This window comes from Balaenoptera borealis, assembly GCF_965194805.1.
Source record: "Balaenoptera borealis genome assembly, chromosome: 18".
Taxonomy (NCBI): Eukaryota; Metazoa; Chordata; class Mammalia; order Artiodactyla; family Balaenopteridae; genus Balaenoptera; species Balaenoptera borealis.
Window position 1 is genome coordinate 50,343,922 of NC_138877.1, and position 24,473 is coordinate 50,368,394.

The window sequence follows — 24,473 nt, forward strand, 5'->3', positions numbered from 1 at the left end:
TCTTTCTTTTTCCTCCCTTTTCTTCTGAGCCATGTGGCTGACACAGCCTTGCTACTCTGGCCGGGTGTCAGGCCTGAGCCTCTGAAGTGGGAGAGCCGAGTTCAGGACATTGATCCACCAGAGACCTCCCGGCTCCACATAATATCAAATGGCGAAAGTTCTCCCAGAGATCTCCATCTCAACACTAAGACCCAGCTCCACTCAACAACCAGCAAGCTACAGCGCTGGACACCCTATGCCAAACAACTAGCAAGACAGGAACACAACCCACCCATTAGGAGAGAGGCTGCCTAAAATAATAATACATTCACAGGCACCCTAAAACACAGCACCAGACACAGTACTGCCCACCAAAAAGACAAGATCCAGCCCCATCCAGCAGAACACAGGCACCAGTCCCCTCCACCAGGAAGCCTACACAACCCACTGAACCAACCTTACCCACGGGGGGCAGACACCAAAAACAACGGGAACTATGAACCTGCAACCTGCAGAAAGGAGACCCCAAACACAGTAAGTTTAACAAAATGAGAAGACAGAGAAATACAGAGCAGACGAAGGAGCAAGGTAAAAACCCACAAGACCAAATAAATGAAGAGGAAACAGTGGGTCTACCTGAAAAAGAATTCAGAGTAATGATAGTAAAGATGATCCAAAATCTTGGAAATAGAATGGAGAAAATACAAGAAATGTTTAACAAGGACCTAGAAGAAATAAAGAGCAAACAAACAATGATGAACAACACACCAAATGAAATTAAAAATTCTCTAGAAGGAATCAATACCAGAATAACTGAGGCATAAGAACAGATAAGTGACCTGGAAGATAAAATAGTGGAAATAACTACTGCAGAGCAGAATAAAGAAAAAAGAATGAAAAGAATTGAGGACAGTCTCAGAGACCCCTGGGACAACATTAAATGTACCAACATTCGAATTATAGGGGTCCCAGAAGAAGAAGAGAAAAAGAAAGGGACTGAGAAAGTATTTGAAGATATTATAGTTCAAAACTTCCCTAATATGGGAAAGCAAATAGTCAATCAAGTCCAGGAAGCACAGAGAGTCCCATACAGGATAAATCTAAGGAAAAACACGCCAAGACACATATTAATCAAACTATCAAAAATTAAATACAAAGAAAAAATATTAAAAGCAGCAAGGGAAAAGCAACAAATAACATACAAGGGAATCCCCATAAGGTTAACAGCTGATCTTTCAGCAGAAACTCTGCAAGCCAGAAGGGAGTGGCAGGACATATTTAAAGTGATGAGAAAGAAAAACCTACAACCAAGATTACTCTAACCAGCAAGAATGTCATTCATATTCGATGGACAACTTAAAACCTTTACAGACAAGCAAAAGCTAAGAGAATTCAGCACCACCAAACAAGCTTTACAAGAAATACTAAAGGAACTTCTCTAAGCAGGAAACACAAGAGAAAGAAAAGACCTACAATAACAAACGCAAAACTAAGAAATTAAGAAAATGGTAATAGGAACATATTGATAACTACCTTATATGTAAATGGATTAAATGCTCCAACCAAAAGGCATAGACTGGCTGAATGGATACAAAAAGAAGACCCATATATATGCTGTCTACAAGAGACCCACTTCAGACCTAGGGACACGTAAAGACTGAAAGTGAGGGGATGGAAAACGATATTCCATGCAAATGGAAATCAAAAGAAAGCTGGAGTAGCAATTTTCATATCAGACAAAATAGACTTTAAAATAAAGACTATTACAAGAGACAAAGAAGGACACTGCATAATGACCAAGGGATCAATCCAAGAAGAAGATATAACAATTGCAAATATTTACACACCCAACATAGGAGCACCTCAATACTTAAGGCAAATGCTAACAGCCATAAAAGGGGAAATCAACAGTAACACAATCATAGTAGGGGACTTTAACACCCCACTTTCACCAATGGAAAGATCATCCAAAATGAAAATAAATAAGGAAACACAAGCTTTAAATGATACATTAAACAGATGGACTTAACTGATATTTATAGGACACACCATCCAAAAACAACAGAATACACTTTCTTCTCAAGTGCTCATGGAACATTCTCCAGGATAGATCATATCTTGGGTCACAAATCAAGCCTTGGTAAATTTAAGAAAATTGAAATTGTATCAAGTATCTTTTCTGACCACAACACTATGAGACTAGATATCAATTACAGGAAAAAAATCTGTAAAAAATACAAACACATGGAGGCTAAACAATACACTACTAAATAACCAAGAGATCCCTGAAGAAATCAAGGAGGAAATCATAAAATACCTAGAAACGAATAATGAAAACAGGGCGACCCAAAACCTATGGGATACAGCAAAAGCAGTTCTAAGAGGGAAGTATATAGCAATACAATCCTACCTCAAGAAACAAGAAACATCTCAAATAAACAACCTAACCTAACACCTAAAGCAATTAGAGAAAGAAAAACAAAAAAAACCCAAAGTTAGCAGAAAGAAAGAAATCATAAAGATCAGATCAGAAATAAATGAAAAAGAAATGAAGGAAATGATAGCTAAAATCAATAAAACTAAAAGCTGGTTCTTTGAGAAGATAAAGAGAATTGGGAAACCACTAGCCAGACTCAACAGGAAAAAAAGGGAGAAGACTCAAATCAATAGAATTAGATATGAAAAAGTAGAAGTAACAACTGACACTGCAGAAATACAAAGGATCATGAGAGATTACTACAAGCAACTATATGCCAATAAAATGGACAATCTGGAAGATATGGACACATTCTTCGAAAAGCACAACCTTCCAAGACTGAACCAGGAAGAAATCGAAAATATAAACAGACCAATCACAAGCACTGAAAGTGAAACTGTGATTAAAAATCTTCCAACAAAGGCCTAGCACCAGATGGATTCACAGGTGAATTCTACCAAACATTTAGAAAAGAGCTAACACCTATCCTTTTCAAACTCTTCCAGAATATAGTAGAGGGAGGAACACTCCCAAACTCATTCTACAAGGTCACCATCACCCTGATACCAAAACCAGACAAAGACGTCACAAAAAAGAAAACAACAGACAAATGTCACTGATGAACAAAGATGCAAAAATCCTCAACAAAATATTAGCAAACAGAATCCAACAGCACATTAAAAGGATCATACAACATGATCAAGTGGGGTTTATCCCAGGAATGCAAGGATTCTTCAATATATGCAAATCAATTAATGTGATAAACCATATTAAGAAACTGAAGGAGAAAAACCATATGATCATCTCAATAGATGCAGAAAAAGCTTTCAACAAAATTCAACATCCATTTATGATAAAAACTCTTCAGAAAGTAGGCATAGAGGGAACTTACCTCAACATAATAAAGGCCATATATGACAAACCCACAGCCAACATCATTCTCAATGGTAAAAAACTGAAACCATTTCCTCTAAGATCAGGAAGAAGAAAAGGTTGCCCACTCTCACCACTATTATTCAACATAGTTTTGGAAGTTTTAGCCACAGCAATCAGAGAAGAAAAAGAAATAAAAGGAATCCAAATCGGAAAAGAAGAAGTAAAACTGTCACTGTTTGCAGATGACATGATACTATACATAGAGAATTCCGAAGATGCTACCAGGAAACTACTAGAGCTAATCAACGAATTTGGTAAAGTAGCAGGTTACAAAGTTAATGCACACAAATCTCTTGCATTCCTATACACTAATGATGAAAAATCTGAAAGAGAAATTAAGGAAACACTCTCATTTACCATGGCAACAAAAAGAATAAAATACCTAGGAATAAACCTACCTAGGGAGACAAAAGACTTGTATGCAGAAAACTATAAGACACTGATGAAAGAAATTAAACAGGATACAAACAGATGGAGAGATATACCATGTTCTTGGATTGGAAGAATCAACATTGTGAAAATGACTATACTACCCAAAGCAATCTACAGATTCAGTGCAATCCCTGTCAAACTACCAATGGCATTTTTAACAGAACTAGAACAAAAAATTTCACAATTTGTATGGAAACACAAAAGAACCCACATAGCCAAAGCAACTGTGAGACAGAAAAATGGAGCTGGAGGAATCAGGCTCCCTGACTTCAGACTCTACTACAAAGCTACAGTAATCAAGACAGTATGGTACTGGACAAAAACAGAAATATACATCAATGGAACAGGACAGAAAGCCCAGAGATAAACCCACACACATATGGTCACCTTATTTTTGATAAAGGAGGCAAGCATATACAGTGGAGAAAAGACAGCCTCTTCAATAAGTGGTGCTGGGAAAACTGGACAGCTACATGTAAAAGAATGAAATTAGAACACTTCCTAACACCATACACAAAAATAAACTCAAAATGGATTAAAGACCTAAATGTAAGGCCAGACACCATAAAACTCTTAGAGGAAAATATAGGCAGAACACTCTATGACATAAATCACAGCAAGATCCTTTTTGACCCACCTCCTAGAGAAATGGGAATAAAAACAAAAAGAAACAAATGGGACCTAATGAAACTTAGAAGCTTTTGCACAGCAAAGGAAACCATAAACAAGACAAAAAGACAACCCTCAGGATGGGAGAAAATATTTGCAAACAAAGCAACTGACAAAGGATTAATCTCCAAAATATATAAGCAGCGCATGCAGCTCAATATCAAAAAAACAAACAACCCAATCCAAAAATGGGCAGAAGATCTAAATAGACATTTCTCCAAAGAAGATATACAGATTGCCAACAAACACATGAAAGGATGCTCAACATCACTAATTATTAGATAAATGAAAATCAAAACTACAATGAGGTATCACCTCACACCAGTCAGAATGGCCATCCTCTAAAAATCTACAAACAATAAATGCTGGAGATGGTGTGGAGAAAAGGGAACCCTCTTGCACTGTTGGTGGGAATGTAAATTGACACAGCCACTATGGAGAGCAGTATGGAGGTTCCTTAAAAAACTACAAATAGAACTGCCACATGACCCCCCAATCCCACTACTGGGCATAGTCCCTGAGAAAACCATAATTCAAAAAGAGTCATGTACCACAATGTTCATTGCAGCTCTATTTACAATAGCCAGGACATGGAAGCAACCTAAGTGTCCATGAACAGATGAATGGATAAAGAAGATGTGGCACATATATACAATGGAATATTACTCAGCCATAAAAAGAAACGAAGTTGAGTTATTTGTATTGAGGTGGATGGACCTAGAGACTGTCATACAGAGTGAAGTAAGTCAGAAAGAGAAAAACAAATACCGTATGCTAACACATATATATGGAATCTAAAAAAAAAAAAAAAAAAATGGTTCCGAAGAACCTAGGGGCAGGACAGGAATAAAGATGCAGACGTAGAGAATGGACTTGAGGACACGGGGAAGGGGAAGCTGGGATGAAGTGAGAGAATGGCATGGACATATATACACTACCAAATATAAAATAGATAGTAGTGGGAAGCAGCCACATAGCACAGGGAGATCAGCTCTGTGCTTTGTGTCCACCTAGAGGGGTGGGATAGGGAGGGTGGGAGGGAGACGCAAGAGGGAGGGGTATGGGGATATATGTACACATATAGCTGATTCACTTTGTTATATAGCAGAAACTAACACACCACTGTAAAGCAATTATACTCCAATAAAGATGTTAAAAAAAAAAGCCTACAAACAACATGCTAGAGAGGGTGCAGAGAAAAGGAATCCTCCTACACTGGTGGTGAGAATGTAAGTTGGTACAGCTACTGTGGAAAACAGTATGAAGCTTCCTCAGAAAACTAAAAATAGAATTACCATATGATCCAGCAACCCACTCCTGGCCATATATCTGCACAAAATTATAATTCAAAAAGGTATATGCACCCCTATGTTTATAGCAGCACTATTCACGATAGCCAAAACATGGAAATAACCTAAATGTCCATCAATGGTTGAATGGATAAAGAAGATGTGGTACACACATGCAATGGAATACTACTCGGCTATAAAAAAGAAGAAAATAATGCCATTTGTGGCAACATGGGTGCAACTAGAGATTATCATACTAAGTGAAGTCAGAAAGAAAAAGACAAATTCCATATGATATCACTTATATGTGGAATCTAAAATGACACAAATGAACCTATCTATGAAGCAGAAACAGAATCATGGACATAGAGAACAGACTGGTGGTTGCCAAGGGGGAGGGGGTTGGGGGAGGGATGGAGTGGGAGTTTGGGGTTAGCAGATGTGACCTTTTATATATAGAATGGATAAATAACAAGGTCCTACTGTATAGCACAGAGAACTGTATGAAATATCCTATGATAAACCATAATATTTTTTTAAAAAGAATGTATATATATGTATAACAGAATCAGTTTGTTGTACAGCAATAATTAACACAACACTGTAAATCAACTATACTTCAATAAAAAAGGAGTAAACAAGTCCCTCTACTTCTGAGGAACTTCACCTCAAGGGCAGACACCTGGGTCCATTAAACAACAACAACCCAGAGCTGGTAGGACGTTGCCCTCCACCCTCTAGGAAGGGGCAATAACACCCTGTTGAACCAATGAATGAATAACAGCCACACAAATTTTAATACCCTTCAAGGTAAATAGGTGCTAGGTTTAAATGGTTTCTTTTCCTAAGTTTTAGAAGCAAGAGACCTGTCTTTTAAAAGGAGGAGCTTTGTCACTACCTACTAATGACTTTAAGCAAGTCATTTTTCCTCCTGGGGAAACTCAGTGAGTTCCTCATGAATAAACATGTTCTCTGACTTCAAACTTCAAGTCTTGCAGTCAAAAAAATGAATGGGTAGCATATCTTAAACTATTATTTAAAAGAATGGTGTAGCCACTGTGGAAATCAGTATGGTGGTTCCTCAAAAAGTTAAACATAGGATTACCGTATGATCCAATGATTCCACATATAGGTATGTACCCAAAAGAATTAAAAGAAGGTACTCAGCAGATACTTGTACACCAATGTTCATAGCAGCATTATTCACTATAGCCAAAAGATAAAAACAACCCAAATGTCTTGGACAGGTGAATGGATCAATTAATGTGATATATGCATACAGTGGAATATTATTCAGCATTAAGAAGGAATGAAATTCTGATACACACTACAACCTCGATGAGCCTTGAAGACATTATGCTAAGTGAAATAAGCCAGCCACAAAAGGACAAATATTGTATGATTCCATTTACATGAGGTACCTAGAGTAGTCAAATCCATGGAGACAGAAAGTAGAGTAGAGGTTAGCAGAGGCTGGGAGAGGGGGTAATGGGGAATTACTGTTCAATGTTAAGATTCTGCACCCAACTCCAGCCTGTCCAGGTTTTCTCCACCTGAACCGACAAGCAATTCTCATAACACCTGCTGGGTGTCCTACAATTCAACTCAATTCTGACACTATCTACCTGGAGATAGCGTCAGATCCCACAGGGTAAGGACTCACCCTACAACACTGCCCCCACTTCTGACACTAGTCTCAAGTCCAGGTTGTCACCTGTGCTTCTGACCAACCAGCTATAGATCAGAGACTCCAATGACCCCCCCTTCCTTGGATTTGATTAATGTGCTAGAGCAGCTCACAGAACTCGGAGAAACATTTTACTTCCTAGATGACCAGTTTATTATAAAAAGATATAACTCAGGAACAGCCAGACAGAAGCGTAGGGCAAGGTATGGGGAAGGGTGCAGACTTTCCAAGCCCTCTCTGAACCTTCCAATCTTCCCAAATCGCCACGTGTTCACCAGTCCAGAATCTCTCCCAACCCTGTCTTTTTGGGTATTTAAGGAGGCATCATTTATAGGCATGATTGATTAAATCATTGGCCATTGACAATTGAGTCAACTTCCACCCCTTCTCCTCTAACGTGGACATCAGGGGACGTGGGACTGGAAGTTCCAATCCTCTAATCATCTGGTTCGTTCCCCCTGGCAACCAGCCCCCTTAGGTGCATCCAAAAGTCACCTTATAAACATAACAAAAGACATCTTTAAAGTTCACTTCACTTAGGAAATTCCTTGGGTTTTTGGTGCTTTGAGCCAGAAACCGGAGGATGACCATATATATATTTATAAAAAAATCACAATATGAAAAACGGGTACAGAGTTTCAGTTTGCCATGATGAAAAAGTTCTGGAAATGGATAGTGGTATGGTGGCACAGCATTGTGGATGTACTTAATGGCACTGAATTGCACACTTAAAAATGCTTAAGATGATAAAATTTGTTATGTATATTTTACTACAAGAAAACCCAAACCAAACCAGAAACACGCTGTTGGCCATGGGCAACCACGTGGAGGTGCCTGTCAGGCTGCTGCAGATGAAAGAAGGGCCTCTTAGGCTGAAGCCCTGCCTTCACACTAGGATGGTTAACATTCCCAGGGGGCCCGCTTTTCTTTGTCTAAAGCGCAGTTCAGTAGCTGGCGACCGAGTGGAAGGGACAAAGGGGGAGAGTGGAATACAGTTCAAAATTAGAAAGAAGTAAACCGCACGAAAGGAAAAAGTCTTCGGATGCGTCTGCCCCGCAACTCCGCAGAGGGAAAGCGCGCCCTCCTCCCGCCCTTGGGCTGTCCTGACCTTGCCCTGGTGCCTCAGGTGCACCAGCCCCGCCAAAGTTTGATGGGCTGCCATATAAACGCCACATCCGCCAGGACAAAGGTGGGACATCTGATCCTTGCTGCGCTATGCGACGGCAGCGGGCTGCACTCGATCGCCGCCTGGCGGCGGATTGGCCTCGCGCACAGCCTGATGGAGAGGGTGTTGGCCAGGGGTCACCAGTCCGGCGGGAGAGAGAGCGCGCCTGATGAAACTGCGCATCCGGACTAGGGGAAGCTGCAGCTATTGTCCTTTGTGTTGGGAAGGAAGAAAAGGTGTGCCAGGCAGCCGTAACCCAGATTTTATTAACCAGAATGTTTCATTTCAAAATTATCTTTAAATTGAAGAGGGAAAAAAATACGGAATTCTACCTTTAGCTGGACTAAAGTAACTTCCATGAAATTTATTCCAAAAGAGAACATCAGTATTTATATACACTAGTTGCTTAATTAAAAATATTTCAATAATACAAATGAATCTATATACAAAACAGAAATAGACTCACAGACATAGAAAACAAACTTACGGTGACCAAAGTGGAAAAGGGGGGAGAGGGATAAATTAGGAGTATGGGCTTAACAGACACAAACTACTATACCTAAAATAGATAAGCAACAAGGTTTTACTGCATAGCACAGGGAACTATATGCAACATCTTGTAATAACCTATAGTGGAAAATAATCTGTATATATATATATATATATATATATATATATATGTATAACTGAATCACTTTGCTCTACACCTGAAACTAATACAATATTGTAAATAAACTATATTTCAATTAAAACAATTTTTTTTCATCGTGTTCAATAGATTTTTTAACTGCTCAGCTCCAAAGGCAGAAGCTGAAGTGGTGTTTTTGACAGAAAAAACTGAATGAGAAGTGCCACTGCACCCTTTCATCTGCATCAGAGCTGAAGGACAAATAATTTCTTAGGTCACTTAAAATGGAAAGGTTGATGACCAGATACAGTGTGGGCTGTAACTAAGAGCAGTGAAAGGAGGCAGTCTTGGCTAGGATGCAGTGCTCCTCGTGATATTTTGCGTTTCACAAATGTAGCAAGTTTTTAGAAAGTCCAATATCCATATATGTAAGCTAGTTAACTTCTACGATCACAGGAAAGAAACAGCAAAGAATGTGTTTACCTTGTTTAGCTAGGATGCTCCCCGAGTTTCTTTTGTATGACCTCGTATATTGACCAGATATGTGAAAGAAATTTAGTCTCGTATTATTAAAGGGTGAAATCTACAATCTCCATCAATTACATCTCTACTTCCCCTGTTAGATCTTTAAATTATTTACGCTATCTTCCTCCAACAAAAACTTACTAAGCCCTTGTTATGTGCGGTGTTATAAATAAAGGACTACATCTACTTTCAAGAAGAAACTTACCTTTCTTAGCCTGGAGATAGATGCTAGTCATAAGTCATGGATGGAAGATGGCAAACCCATGAGGCTGATTCTAACTCTTGACCCAGAAGGACATTTTCATAGCCTAAGACTGTCAGTGATGCCTAAATTTAGAAAGAAGAAGTGTACATGGTACCAACATCAGGCAGGGGAAAGATCAGCTGCCTATGAAAACGCATAGGTCTCCGGCCACATCACTGAGGATAAGGAGGAACAGGAGAAGGGGGAGGAGGAGAGTATTAGTCAACTCGAGAAGCAGGATAACCGGGTGGCTGGAGCAAGTTCCGTGTCTGCCTGCTGGGGATCTACCTTGAGTGATGTTGGGAAAGTTACTAATATCTCTGTGTCAACACTTCCGCAATCTGAAAGAGGGAAGTAGCACCTTTTTCACAGGGCTGTTGGGAGGATTAAATATAGTAAATGTCAAGTGTGTCAAAACCTTAATAATCACGTATTTCTGCTCACTGAATGGTAGGCACTGCTTCCTTTTGCTTGATATACATGAAAGCAAAGAGACGTTTTTGTTCTGAAGCTGGCTTTCTTGACAATATTAACAAACTGTTCACAACAGAAGTAAAAATATAGGCAATAAATAACTAGAAGATTGTAAAGAATTGTTTAAAAGATTTAATGTAACAAGTAAAAGAGTATAAATCCAAAATTACTTGATTTAAGATTAGGGTAGAGGGTTAACTATAGCTCCACAGTCGTTTGTTTTAAAGTATCACATATTAAGTATGTGACACTAATTCCTTCAAGTGGATATAATTTGTAACTTTATTAAATTCACACTAACTTATACTGTTAAATTATCTTTGACCTAAAATAAGTTATGCTGTACGTAAGTGAAACTGCCAACAAAAATCTGAAAATAGGGCCTATATATTGATATATAGTTGATTGTATTTGTTTAAGCCAGTTAAGCACCTGTAAAAGAGGTACGTGTACCCAAGTTTCATAGCTTTGGGGGGAGGGGGGCTGTTAATGATTTGATTAACATCAAGATACTATTGGGGCTTCCCTGGTGGCGCAGTGGTTGAGAATCTGCCTGCTAATGCAGGGGACACGGGTTCAAGCCCTGGTCTGGAAGGATCCCACGTGCCACGGAGCAACTGGGCCCGTGAGCCACAACTACTGAGCCTGCGCGTCTGGAGCCTGTGCTCCGCAACGAGAGGCGGCGATGGTGAGAGGCCCCCGCACCGCGATGAAGAGTGGCCCCCATTTGCCGCAACTGGAGAAAGCCCTCGCACAGAAGCAAAGACCCAACACAGCCAAAAATAAATATAAAGAAAAAAGATACTATTAACCTCTTGCATTAAAATTAGTACAGGAAATTGGTGTGTCCAGGGCAAGGGCTCTTAACCTTTCTTCATGTTCCATGGATCTCTTTGGCAGCCTGGTTAAACCCCTTCTCAGACTAATGTTTTTTAGTAACTAAAATAATATTAACACTGGATTTACAATATTGACACTGCATTATAAGTGTCAATGAAAAAACTAATCAACAGTCTAAGAAAGAAATGGAAAATCTCATTCAAGTCAAACTGAGGATTATAACCCAGGAGACAGTCTCTCAGAGAGCTCTGAGAACTGTTCCAAAGAGTTAAGAGGGGAGGTCAGTATATATGTGATTCTGGCGAAGCCGGTATGTGCAATCAAGCACACAGCTTGGTAGAAGTTTGTTGCTAGTCACGAGGAACAGATATCTTAGTTAATGGTTTTAGTGTTTTTCTAAGTATGGGAAGATGTAAGAATCCAGGTTCATAAAATTTTTTCTTCTGAAAATATCTAACTCTCTGAAGGCCAGTTCTGTCAGTTCTCCCAGAGCACAGAGTGCCTTACCCTGATCTTCACCCTTAATTCCTTTTAGGGTGTATTGTAGGTCAGGGACTGCAGTGGCTAATGAAATGATTCTTGTAGAACTGGATGGTGGGCAACATTCTTTGTTTTCCAATCCCTTCCCTTACAGTCTTAATTTCAGCCAAGGTCTGGGAGGCATTTCGTGACCAGTTTGTCCCAAGGTGCTAGGAATGCTCATCCTCAGGTTAGGCAAGGATTTCCTTGGTAGGCCACTCAGTGTGTTGTTACTAAACTAGGCCCTGTTAACCATAGGCAAAAGCTTCTGTACCACCTGTTTTATTAGTCTGTTATGGTCCAGGACATGGTCCCCTCTTGTTGCTTCTTCCCATATCTACAGTTACACTATTACAATCATTGATCTTCCGGAACTGTACATTTGGCCAATCATTTCAAGTCGCATAATCATCATTAATTTTATCTGAGGCTCGTCACACATTTGGTAATGCAAGAAACAATAATCTTGTAAAAGAGGCAGAATATTTACTAACATAGCCAGTAACATTAATAGGTCTTATGTAAGTATTTAAGCAAAGAACTTCCATTAGGTGCGGCCCAGAATCTCCCCAGGTCCTCTGACCAGTCTGTTCTGCACCAATCCCTATCTTTAAGGGAAATGATATATTGGCCTTGTACATAAAGTTCATTAAAGATGTCTGCCCATACAAGGCCAGTGGTGAGTCACCGTGACCTCTTACAGGATTGAGAAAGGAATGATATCGTCTAAGGAGTTACAACATGGCTGGTGCCAGAAGGAGAAAAATTGATCTTTATGGTTGAGCAGGTATTTCTGCCACTGGAGAGGTTTCGTTAACACATAATGCAGATGCACAGTGCACACTAGAGGGGAGCGAGGAAGCCCAGATGGAGAGAGAAAATATTTACATTAAAATTTTTCTTGTCTTGCCTTAAAATATGAATTTTTATTTCATCATAAGTGAGAAAGTAAAATTAGCTTGGACTGTAAAAATCTGCCCTGCCATCCAGGAGCCTGGAATAAAAGGCTGATAAAATCAGTTGCAAAATTAACATACCCCAAACAGAGCTGTAAAGTGTCATAACCACTTCCTGCTTTCTGACTCACTGAGAAAATTTGTTCTCTAAAGTTAAAGACTTAGAGAGTTTTTGCTGTTGGAAATTACATCAGTAAGAATGAAATATCCCGCCTTTACCTGGAGATTCTCAGCCCCTTGACACAGAGAAGCAGCTTCAATTTACAACCTTTACAACCCAGGTGCAGAGCTCCCAATAAGGGGTTTCTAGACACAAAAATTCCATCTCTATTTAAACTTCGTAGTATCTCAGGAAATAGGACCCCAGGTCCACTTTGTCATCTAAGCTGCACATTGACTCTGTGTGTTGACACACAGCCTTGCTTTGAGCCGACCAAAATACTGCTCACTTAAATTTCACTTAAACTCCACCCTACCTCAGAATCCTATAACTCTATCTTTTCCTTTGCTTGGGGAGATGCCACGCAGTTCCTCTGTGCGCAACCTCTCACGATGCAATGGTTAATAAACCTGATTTTACTAGACTACAGTATTGTTCCACTATTGTGGTCTTAGGCTAATTGGAAAAGCCTGCAAAATAAACCAACTGGATTAAAATTCAGTCTATTTGTTGGGTCCTCAAAGTTTAAAAACGTCGGACTAGAGAGAAGTAGCAAGTATGATGAAGGATCAGGCAACAATAGTCTGGAAGCATCCTTAGCCTGGGGTGCTAGGGTCATAGCCAAGAAGAACAGAAGGCAGAACCAGAGCAGAGCAGATGGGAGCTACCGAGAGACTGAGTCAGGGCTAATATGAGGAAACGCTTTGTTAACCATTAGAGCTCCTTGCACACAGAGTGGAGAGACTGCACACCTAAGAGGGGAGATCCCCACCACTAACCAAGGTGGCTCTGAAGCTTGGTTTTGTAGCTCTGGGAAATCCTGAGCAGGATAGAAAGTTCCACTGTGGCCCTCTAGTGTCTGGTCTCCTTATTTGTAAAATCTATAATGTTTCTTCCGAGAGCTGCCTCTTTTAGCTTTAAGCCATGCTCAAGTGCGGGCCCACTCAGAATCCTGCAGGTGCCCTTCAGATCAAGCAGTACCTGTCCGCTGTCACCGCTAGGATGAGGTTCCCTCTCATCTTGGGCGGGTCTTTGGAGAAGCCAGCTTAGGTTTGGTGATTTTGAACTGGGTGGTGGTATACGGAGGAGGACTAGGGTTGGAGCCATCTAAATGATTGGGTAAGTGAGGGTTAAAATGAAGCCCTGCCTGAACCTCCCCCAGAATCCCCAACCTGCTGCAGCAAGTGGGCAAAGGCGTGTGTGCGTAGAGGGGAACAATTCTCATCGACCCTCAGACCCTCAGAAGGCCTGGCAGGCGTGGGGACGCCCATGACGCTCCCACCCCTCACCGTGTCCTCACCCCCGACCCCCCGCCCACCGGCTCACAACAGTCCCCTCCAGCCATTGCAGTCACCCTGCTCATTCCAACATACTTACAAATACTATGCTGGTTCACTCATGTTGTGGGTGACGTGAAAGCGTTGGAAAGCCCTGGTCTGAGTCCTGCAGGCCGCCCTCTTGTGAAACGAGTGACTGTAAGTGACCATAAGTGACTATAAATGATTATAAGTGTCTTTAATGCACTATTTATTTACTTATTTTTGGCCGCCTTGGGTCTTCGTTGCTGCGCGCAGGCTTTCTCTAGTTGCAGCGAGAGGGGCTTCTCATTGTGGTGGCTTCTCTTGTTGCGGAGCACCAGCTCTAGGCACGCGGGCTTCAGTACTTGTGGCATGTGGGCTCAGTAGTTGTGGCTCACGGGCCCTAGAACGCAGGCTCAGTAGCTGTGACGCACGGGCTTAGTTGCTCCGCGGCATGTGGGATCTTCCCGGACCAGGGCTCGAACCCGCGTTCCCTGCATTGGCAGGCGGATTCTTAACCACTGCGTCACCAGGGAAGTCCCTAATGCACTATTTATAGACATACGTCAACCTCTGTCTATGAGAGCAGGGCAGGCCATGAGTGCCTCATCAGAAGCAGGGCAGCTGATCCCATTGTTTTCTTGAGGTGGTTGAAGGTCAAAAAAGACAGAGTAATTCAGAATCTCCTTCGCAACTGAAGCGGTAGATCCAACAAGGATGAACATGGTGGGGGGGGGCGGGCGGGCGGGCGGGGGAGGTGGGTGGATGTGAGCTACTTGTTAGTGTGGCCACTGTCATCACAGGCTTAGTCAGGTGAGGACCAGCACTCCCCCATCATTGTCTTCCTCACTGCACTCACCTCCCCCATATATTCTCCTTCACTCAAATGTCTGTTGTCTCCTAGGCTGGGCCCTGAGGGATGAGGTAAGAGTTCGGTGCTAGAGAATCCAAAAGAGACCAAAGCTGCACTTTCTGTTTGCTTGTGGTGACTGTAGTTGGGGGGAGGTCAGCAGAAGCTCCAAAGAAGAGGTGACCTTTAAACTGAGACGTGAGGCCACAAGAACTCGGCATTAAGAGAGAAAAAGAAGGCCCACGGCCCGTCTGGGCTGCGCGGGGGAGCTGGACCAAAGCGCCTTCCGGGTCGGCCAAGTCCAGAGGCCGCCCGCGCTCGGGGCACCGGGCAGGAGAGGAGACGGAGCCGCGCGGAGACCCTGCGCCTCGCCCCTTGGTGCTCCAGGCGGCGTCGGGAGCCGAAGGGGTCACCGAGTCGCCGGGCCGGGCGCGGCGGGCAGGGGGCGGAGCCGCCGGCGGATGGTCACCCGGGTTCGCTTGAGGGCGTGGCTCTGCGCATGCTCGGCTCTCCTGCCCTCCGCCGTGGCGGGGCGCGGGAGGCGCTGCAAGCAGCGGGAACTGCCTCATGGCGCAGGCGGGGAGAGTTAGTCCCGGGGCCTGGGGTCGGCGGGGCGCGGGCGCGGATGCGGCTCCGGTCTGCGCGCCTTGGTGCTGGGCCTCCGCGCTGCTCTGGCTGGCGGCGGCGGCGGCGGCGGCAGCGGCGGCGGCGACCGGCCCCTCCCGGCGCCAGTGGCCGGTGCCCTACAGGTGAGTGCGCGGGCGCGGCAGAAGTTCGCTGGGCAAAGGCGGGGGGGGCGGGGGGAGATTGTGTCCCGGTCGCGCAGTTGTGCGGGGGCGGCGCTCGGCGACCCTGAGGGCGCGGCGTTGAATGAAGTAGAGAGCTGCAGAGTCGCGGCTGTTTGCTGCGCGCCGCCCTGGGGTCACCTCCTCCCGGGACCCTTGAGCCAGTTACGAGGTGACCTAGACTCAGGGCTGCCCCGAATCGTGGATGAAAAAGGAGTAATGTTATTTCGTCGCGTGACTGTCGGATACAAGTCGCTGACACTTTGAATAGTTTGGGGAGACCTTCAATATCGCATTTATTACCGTGTCATGCCCTGTCATTAGTTATCTTGAGTGCATAACATTTGCACGTCCAGTGTCCAGTTTACCCAGCTTGCCTGGGTTTGCCTGGGACTTCCCGTTTTTAGCACTAGAAGTCCGGCGACCCGGGAATCCCCTCGCCCCCTCGGTTGGCGACCTCGTTTGTCTAAACTGTCTTCAGCCTGGAGGTAGGACGCTGGTCATAAGCTGAGGACGCGGAGACTGCAGATATGCGAAGCATATTTGAGCCTTTGAACTAGAAGAGTATTTACATGGCCTAATTATCAGAGATGGCTAAGCAGAGAGAAAGAAAGAAAACATGGTGTTAACATCAGGCAATGGAAGGGCCAGCAGCTTTTGAAAATGCACAACTATTTTGGATGACAAAATGGTGAGTTGGCAGACAGGATAACCTAGGGGTCGCGAGTGAGTTCTGGGCTCCGACCACTGCGGATCAAGTCAGGCTCCACCATCACTAGCTGTGTGATCTCGGGAAAGTTGCTCAGTATCTCAGTGTCCACATGTCCTGAGTCAAAAAGTAGGAACACTAGTTACTTCAGGTTTGTTGGGGAGATTAAATCTAGTAAATGCTAGCCAGCTATTTTCAAACCTGAATACAGTATTGGTGTATTCTGCTCACTAAATGGCTCGCAGTACTTCCTTGTTTTGCTTTATATACATGAAAAGAGAAATTTGAGTTTGAAGCTGGTTTTCTTGAAGGTGTTAATAAAATGTTCAAAAGAAGTAAAAATTTAATATTCAATAGGACAAGGAAGAGATTGGAAATTCAAAACTACTTGCTTTAAGGACAAGGTATTGACTGTGACTTCTTACGTTTCTTTACAAGTTTGAAGTGTTAAGTACATGCCTTCATCTACTCCCCATCACAAAATTTTAACTTTATTAAGTTCACACTTAAATCATACTTTTGAAATTACCTTTGACCTAAAATAGATTTTGCTGTGGGTAAGTGAAACCTATATGTAGTTACCCATTTGCTTAAACCAGGTAAGCACCTATAAAACAGTTAAGTATATCCAAGACTCGTAAGCTTTTAGGAGGGTTGTCAATATTTTTGTCTAAATAAAGATTTTTTTTTTTTTTTTTTTGGCTGCACCGCTGGTCTTGCAGGATCTTAGTTCCCTGACCAGGGATTGAACCCAGGCCAAGGCAGTGCAAGCACCGAATCCTAACCACTAGACCACCAGGGAACTCCCTAAATCAAGATTTTAACTCTTTAAATTAGAATTGACATTTTTGTTGATGTGTTAGGATTGTAAAACAATAGATTGGGCTAGAACCTGAGGGAATCTAGGATTCTTAGAGGATAGATAGAGGCAGCTGCTTTCTCTCTTTCATCTTTCTCTCCAGTGGAAGGTGTCCTTTAATTGATCTCCCTCCCGGGCTCAGCCTCCCCAGCTGTGGCACTCTAGAGGGTGCCCTTCACATTGTCCAGACATACCTCTCGTTTTATTGCACTTCTCAGATACCGCATTTTTTACCAACTGAAGATTTGTGGCAACCTTGTGTGGTCAGATGGTAGTTAGCATTTTTTAGCAGTAAAGTATTTTTTAATTGAGGTACATACAATATGTTGCTTTTTTTAAGACATAATACTATTGCATACTGTATAGACCATGGTGTGATGTAAACATAACTTTTAGATGCACTGGGAAACTAAAAAGCTCGGGTGACTCCCTTCCCTTTACAGCGTCATCCGACGTATTGTGGTGGTCTGGAAGTGACCCACGCTGTCTCCGAGGTGCACCTGAATTAGGGCGAAGTGACAGTCCCTGCCTCCCTCTCCTCTCACCGCTGCTGCCTTGAAGCCTGAACTCCAGTCTTCCTTACCTACTTGAGACTCTTCCAGCGTGTCATGCTTGTCTTAGAGTATTTAGTGTTTTGTTTCCTTTTCTGTACTGACTTCCTAAAGTATTTTAAAAACCTAGGCCAGGCCTTCATCTCTTCCTTTGCCTCCTTACCCCCAGCCATCCCGCAGCAGGTAAAAATGATTTCTCCCTCTTTTGCACCCTCAGGACTTTGTGTATTTCTTCGTAAGCACTCACCATGCTGCGTTTCATCACTTGTTTAATGTCTCACCAGCCCCCATCCAGAGCTCCTTGAGGGGAGGAACAGCATTTTACGTTTTGTTTCCCTCCTTTCTAGTATAGTCGTAGATCCTCAATAATATTGGTTGAAGGGGATGTTGGCTAATCCTTAAGAAAATAGAAAATATGTTCTATTTAATTATGATTATCTTTGAATAATCTTAACATATGGATTGTTTGGGAAGTTAAATATCATTTGAAAGTTATTCCTTTATTCAGTAAATATCTGTCTACTAAATAAGATGTGGAGCTATAAACATTTTCACATGTGGTCCCTGTCTTCGGAATTCTCACAATGGGAGCAGGGAACCAGGGAGCATGCAATTATCAGTGCTTTTAATGTATCATTTGCTATTAAAGACATCATTGGAGTTTGTTCACAGGATAACATATAAAATGTATATTTATACACTGTGGGCTGAGCTTTGGGTGTTTTTTCTAAAAATGTGATTGACAGTGAAATTAAAATCTGGATTCTACGATGTGCAAGAACCAAATTTCTGTAAGAATCTAAGTTGATGATTTTTTTTTCTTTGTTAGACGCTTTTCCTTCCGTCCGGAACCAGATCCTTACTGTCAAGCTAAATACACTTTCTGTCCCACTGGCTCCCCTATCCCAGTGATGAAGGATGATGATGTCATTGAAGTCTTTCGATTACAAGCCCCAGTGTGGGAATTTAAATACGGAGACCTCCTGGGACACTTGGTAAGGCTGCATCTTGATCTTATAGCTGGTTAATTAAGTGATTTGATTAAGTGGATTTGAGGGAATAATCTCTATTCAGTCACTAGTTTTAGATTATGTTTATTGGTGTTCCTCTTAGCGAATTTTAAATAAGTAGTCCAAAAACAAAATCAGGTTTTATGATCCTGACAATAATCAATGCAATTGCTTTAATCCATTTTAATATTATGAATCCAAATGCAATTCCTGTACCCAGATCCTGGAAAGAAAGAAAGGAGGAGGCCCAGAGCAAGGGGCAAGGCAGGTGGGAATCACTTCTTCACGTCCAGTTCCTATTTTTCACACTTTTCCTAGGTTAGCTCACCATTTGAGCCTCTCATCACCTGAGAGGTACACAGACTTCCTTCCTGAGTCTGGGGCATGGAGGCTTCTCGACGTGAGAATAGCAACAGGGAAGGGGAATAACTGGTCTACTCTATATGCAGTTGTGGTATCGCACTTTCTCCCATCTGGCTCCTGAACCAGTGGTTACTTCACAAATGCTTTGATACATGTATGATCTTTACACAGAAAATTATGCACGATGCCATTGGATTCAGGAGTACTTTAACTGAAAAGAACTACACAATGGAATGGTATGAACTTTTCCAGCTTGGAAACTGCACATTTCCCCATCTCCGACCTGAAATGAATGCCCCTTTCTGGTGTAATCAAGGAGCTGCCTGCTTTTTTGAAGGAATTGATGATATTCACTGGAAGGAAAATGGGACGTTAGTTCTAGTAGCAACCATATCAGGTAAGTTTCAAAAATATGGCAGGATTTGATGATTGCATCTATATCCAAAAATGACAGAAATTACTTTCATTGAGGCCTCTCAGTAATGGTCTGCTCTTCAGAGGTCAACTTATAAAATACACTTCTGGAATCACTAACCTTAGACCCAAACTATTACTCATGCAAAACTTCACCTTATTTACAGATTATCTTTTCTATTTTCATCATAAAAATAAATGATATAAAGCTGTACAATTAAATTGGACTTTCTAAATAAAATAATAGAGGTAAATCTCTATTTTAGAGGTGACCACCAGTTTGTTCTCTGTATCTGTGGGTCTGTTTTGTTTTTTCATTTGTTTTATTTTTTAGATTCTACATACCATATGAAATCATATGGTAATTTGCCTTTCTCTGTCTGACCTACTAAACATAATATCCTCTAGGTCCATCCATGTTGTCACAAATGGCAAGATTTCATTCTTTTTTATGACTGAATAATATTCCATTGTATATACATGCCACATTTTCCTTATTCATTCATCCCTTGATGGAAACTTGGGTTATTTCCATGTCTTGGCTATTGTAAATAATGCTGCAGTAAACTTAGGGGTGCTTATATCTTTTCAAGTTAGTGTTTTCTCTTCCTTTGGATAAATGCCCAGGAGTGGAACTGCTGGATCATATGGTAGTTCTATGTTTAATTTTTTGAGGAACCTCCATACTGTTTTCCATAGTGGCTGCACCAATTTACATTCCCATCAATAGTGCACGAGGGTTCCCTTTTCTCCACACCCTCACCAACACTTGTTATTTGGTGTCTTTTTGATGATGGCCATTCTGACAGGTGTGAGGTAATATCTCATTGTGGTTTTGATTTGCAGAATTGGTGTCTTTTAAATGTAATCTGGGAATCTTTTAATTATATATCATGCTGTTTTCTATTTTTCTTCCTATTTTCTAATTGATGTGCCCCAAGCCATCCAACAATATAAAAGTCCATTTCTCTTTTAGCAATGCTCAGTATGATAAATAGCTATCCTTCTTTCATTCCAGGCCAGTTCACATCTCTCCTTTCTCCATTCCCACCTACCTCATTATCTGCAAAATCTTCCTTCTGACATCAAAGTATGATCATATGAACAAGTGATCACTATTTTCTGTAGAAGAGTTTGCAATATGCTGGTACTTAAGTCCTTTAAGTTATCCATCTGCCTTGTGATTAATCCTGTTTGTTGACCTTTTTTCACATTACAGAATAGGGTTTTGAAGCATTTTTATCTCTTCATTACAAGCAGTGGCTTTTCAAAGTTGAAGAACACTAAGAACAGTATCCCCAACTCTAAGGAAACAGGATTTATATTATTTCACCATTTTAATACCATAAAATTGATAAAAGCAGCCGCTCTGTTCATTCTGTAGGGCTTGAAGTACTGATTTTATGGACTCAAGTTGGAGTAACCTAAGAAAGATTCACACACAGTGACAAAGTGAAATGTTGGGGCCATGCTGTTCTAGGCCCAGATGTGGTTGTAACCATGCAGAGTACAGTATTGTTAACATTTGGAGAGAGTCCTCTGGTCTGGTACAAGGTGGTAGGAGAGAGTGTTAGCCATCCTGGAGTCTGTGTAATCCATGAACTTGGTCAAAAACATTTCCAGTTTAGTTGATTCACTGGAAGAATTTGTGTAGTGGGTAGAAAGGTTGTAAGCAGTAGCCACAAGTACAGGGAGCAAAGGGAGATACCAGATATTCGGGGTGAATGGGGCACGGTGCTTCCTTCTCAAGTAGCTGTTCCTCAGGCAGCCATTCATGCCTTGCTTTGCACAGAAAAGCTTCGTGCTTCACCCTCCTCAGTTCTTCTTACACTGTCTCTGCTTCATTCACTTTTTCCTCTTTCACAATTTTTCCCTTGCTGCTTTTTTCTCTTTTGCCTCTGAATCCAAGATTTGTTGAGTGGAGTAGAGAAAGAGGGCTTCGGCACATGTATAATTTAGCTTTTGACTGTAGCCTAAATGATTATAGAATCTGTATGTAAGACTTCTCTTTATACACCTATTATATCTAATGTTTAGTTCAGAAATACCTTGTGCCTTGAAAAATGGAACAGAAATTGGCTGAGCTTGGATACCTTTTGTGAGATGCAGGTTTGGAAATTCAAAAACTGTTGTTTAATCATGTAGTCATGGCCTTGATCTGGTTAGAGCATTTTACTTAAAACTAACATGATTAGCTTTGATGTTCACATAGTGTTTTTTGTTTTTTTTTGTTTGTTTTTAACTAGGAGACATATTTAACAAAATGGCAAAGTGGGTAAAACAGGACAATGAAACTGGGATTTATTATGAGACATGGACGGTCCAAGCCAGCTCAGAAAAAGGGGCAGAGACATGGTTTGAATCCTACGACTGTTCTAAATTTGTGTTAAGGACATATAAGAAGTTGGCTGAACTTGGAGCAGACTTCAAGAAGATAGAAACCAACTATACAAGAATATTTCTTTACAGTGGAGAACCTACTTACTTGGGAAATGAAACATCTGTTTTTGGGCCAGCAGGAAACAAGACTCTTGCTTTAGCCATAAAAAGATTTTATTACCCTTTCAAACCACATTTGTCAACTAAAGAGTTTCTTTTGAGTCTCTTGCAAATTTTTGATGCCGTGATTATACACAGACAGTTCTATTTGTTTTATAATTTTGAATATTGGTTTTTACCTATGAAATTCCCTTTTATTAAAATAACATATGAAGAAATCCCTTTACCTAACAGAAACAGAACACTCTCTGGTTTATAAAACCTTAATTCTACTGCTTTTTTTTTCTACCAGCACATCAGTTTTTCAGGGGGTGGTTTTACATGTGTGGATTTCTTAGACCTTTCTTCCTTGGGACAGAAAGGTAAAATACACATGGGCAGAATTGCTGCATAATAATATCTCAGGAATTTTTTTGGAAAGAAGCTGAAAACTCTGATTGTGTTGGCCAAAGTGAACCCATTAGGTGATCTTGATTTCAATCTCCAAGGCTTTGTTAATATGGAGAATTATATCATCAGATACACAGTATCTTTGGACTCCTCAGAATGTGAAATTGTGGATATGGTGTGCCAAAACTTTAAAAATAAATACTGTCAGTGACATTGTCATGGTGGGAGGTTTTTGCAGATATGGTAGTTACACTTTCTCATTTAGGTACTTTCTGATAGTTTTGACTGACTTTCCAGCCTTTGTAACTTCTAGAGCCAGTCCTAGTAGTTTGATTTTGTTCTATTCACTTAACCTTAAAGAGTAATTTGGACACCACAGCTGGACTGGTCGTGCTTCCAGATGTGGTAAAATCAGTGATAAAGAGCACAAGTTTCTGGCTAGCATTTTAGAACTAGCCAGTAACTGGCATTTTGTGATTTAAGCAACTTATCATTTCCAAACCTTAGTTTCCTTATCTCGAAAATGATTCATCTGTCATGATTGTTGTAAAGATTGAAGCCATGTATAGTTTGGCCTAGTAAGGTCACAATAAGTGGTAACTATAACGATTAATCAAAGAACAAACTGCCATCATTGATCTTGCCTAATGTGGTTTACATGCCAACCTTTCCTGCTTTTGTAGTAATCACCTAGACTTTGAGCTGGCAGCATAGTGCTTCTGCGGTTCTTCACACATATGGAACATGGAAGTATCTGACTGCAGGTACATCTGGGTGAACAGGCACCCTCTAACTCCTTCACTGCTTCACACAGTCCCTCCGCCGCCCACTAAAGCTGCCTGCAGTGGAAGAAGGTACACTTCCCAGAGAGAGGGCAGGTTTTTGTCAAGGATCTCCAAGTAGCCGTGCTTCCATTAGGGCCATCAAACAAGGTTTCAAGGTCCTTTAAGTGTCTGATAACTGAACACCTTGTTTCTATTCATGGAAAAAATACCAGTCAGGAAAATGATGAGGCAGAGATCAGAGAAAACAGTCTGTATTTAATATGTAAATGTACCAATTCTATTCAGTTTCTGCCCACATTTGAGTGCTCCCTAAGAGGTTAGTACATTGAGTTCTCATAAAAAGCCTAAGCGTAGGTACTCTTTACGTGATTCAAATGAGTAAACTGAGACTTAGAAAGGTTTCGTGACCTTTCCATAGCCACCCACCTAGTGGTAAATGGAGCCTCATTTTGAACCAGGCTCTGCTGACTGAATGGGATGCACCATCAAGCAAGTTTTTCAGCGCTGCTCAAAGTGTGGTCCTTAGACCAGTGCCTGGACCATAAGTTACTAACAAACACCATATGTTCTGGTCTGTGAGGAGGTACTCTTAAAGCAACTTGTTGGACTAATTTTGTTTCTGTTGAATCTAATTAAAAAAAAAAACAACAAAAAACGGGGGCTTGTACTTTACTTTTATTTCATTTGTCTAGGAATTTATTATTGTCTTCTTCAAAACTATAGGCACTAAAACGCAGTCTAAAAATAAAAACCCCGCCCTTCAGCACAGATAGCTTAAGAAGAACTGCACCATTATGATGACGCCTGCTGCACGGAGGACGTCTCACCCTCGAGCACAGGGAGAACTGGCTTTCACTGCCTACAGTTTAGCCTTGTCTACTCACGTTAATAGCGCCAATCAATCATTCCGGATTACTGTAGCCTCTTTAACCTGCTAGTTGTCTTCAAAATATGTCACAAGAAAACTTGGATCTTTGCACT

The 24,473-nt window shown here is 41.5% G+C and overlaps 1 protein-coding gene across 1 annotated transcript; it reads left to right on the forward strand.

Moving 5' to 3' along the window:
* Positions 1-15,573: 15,573 nt before the first annotated feature.
* Positions 15,574-22,923, forward strand: CLN5 (CLN5 intracellular trafficking protein). The gene is given in 5 exon segments (XM_082365993.1): positions 15,574-15,693; positions 15,695-15,876; positions 18,861-19,026; positions 19,576-19,801; positions 22,065-22,923. Coding segments are annotated over 5 exon segments (1,191 nt in total). The 5' UTR covers positions 15,574-15,588; the 3' UTR covers positions 22,577-22,923.
* The last annotated feature ends 1,550 nt before the right edge of the window (positions 22,924-24,473 follow it).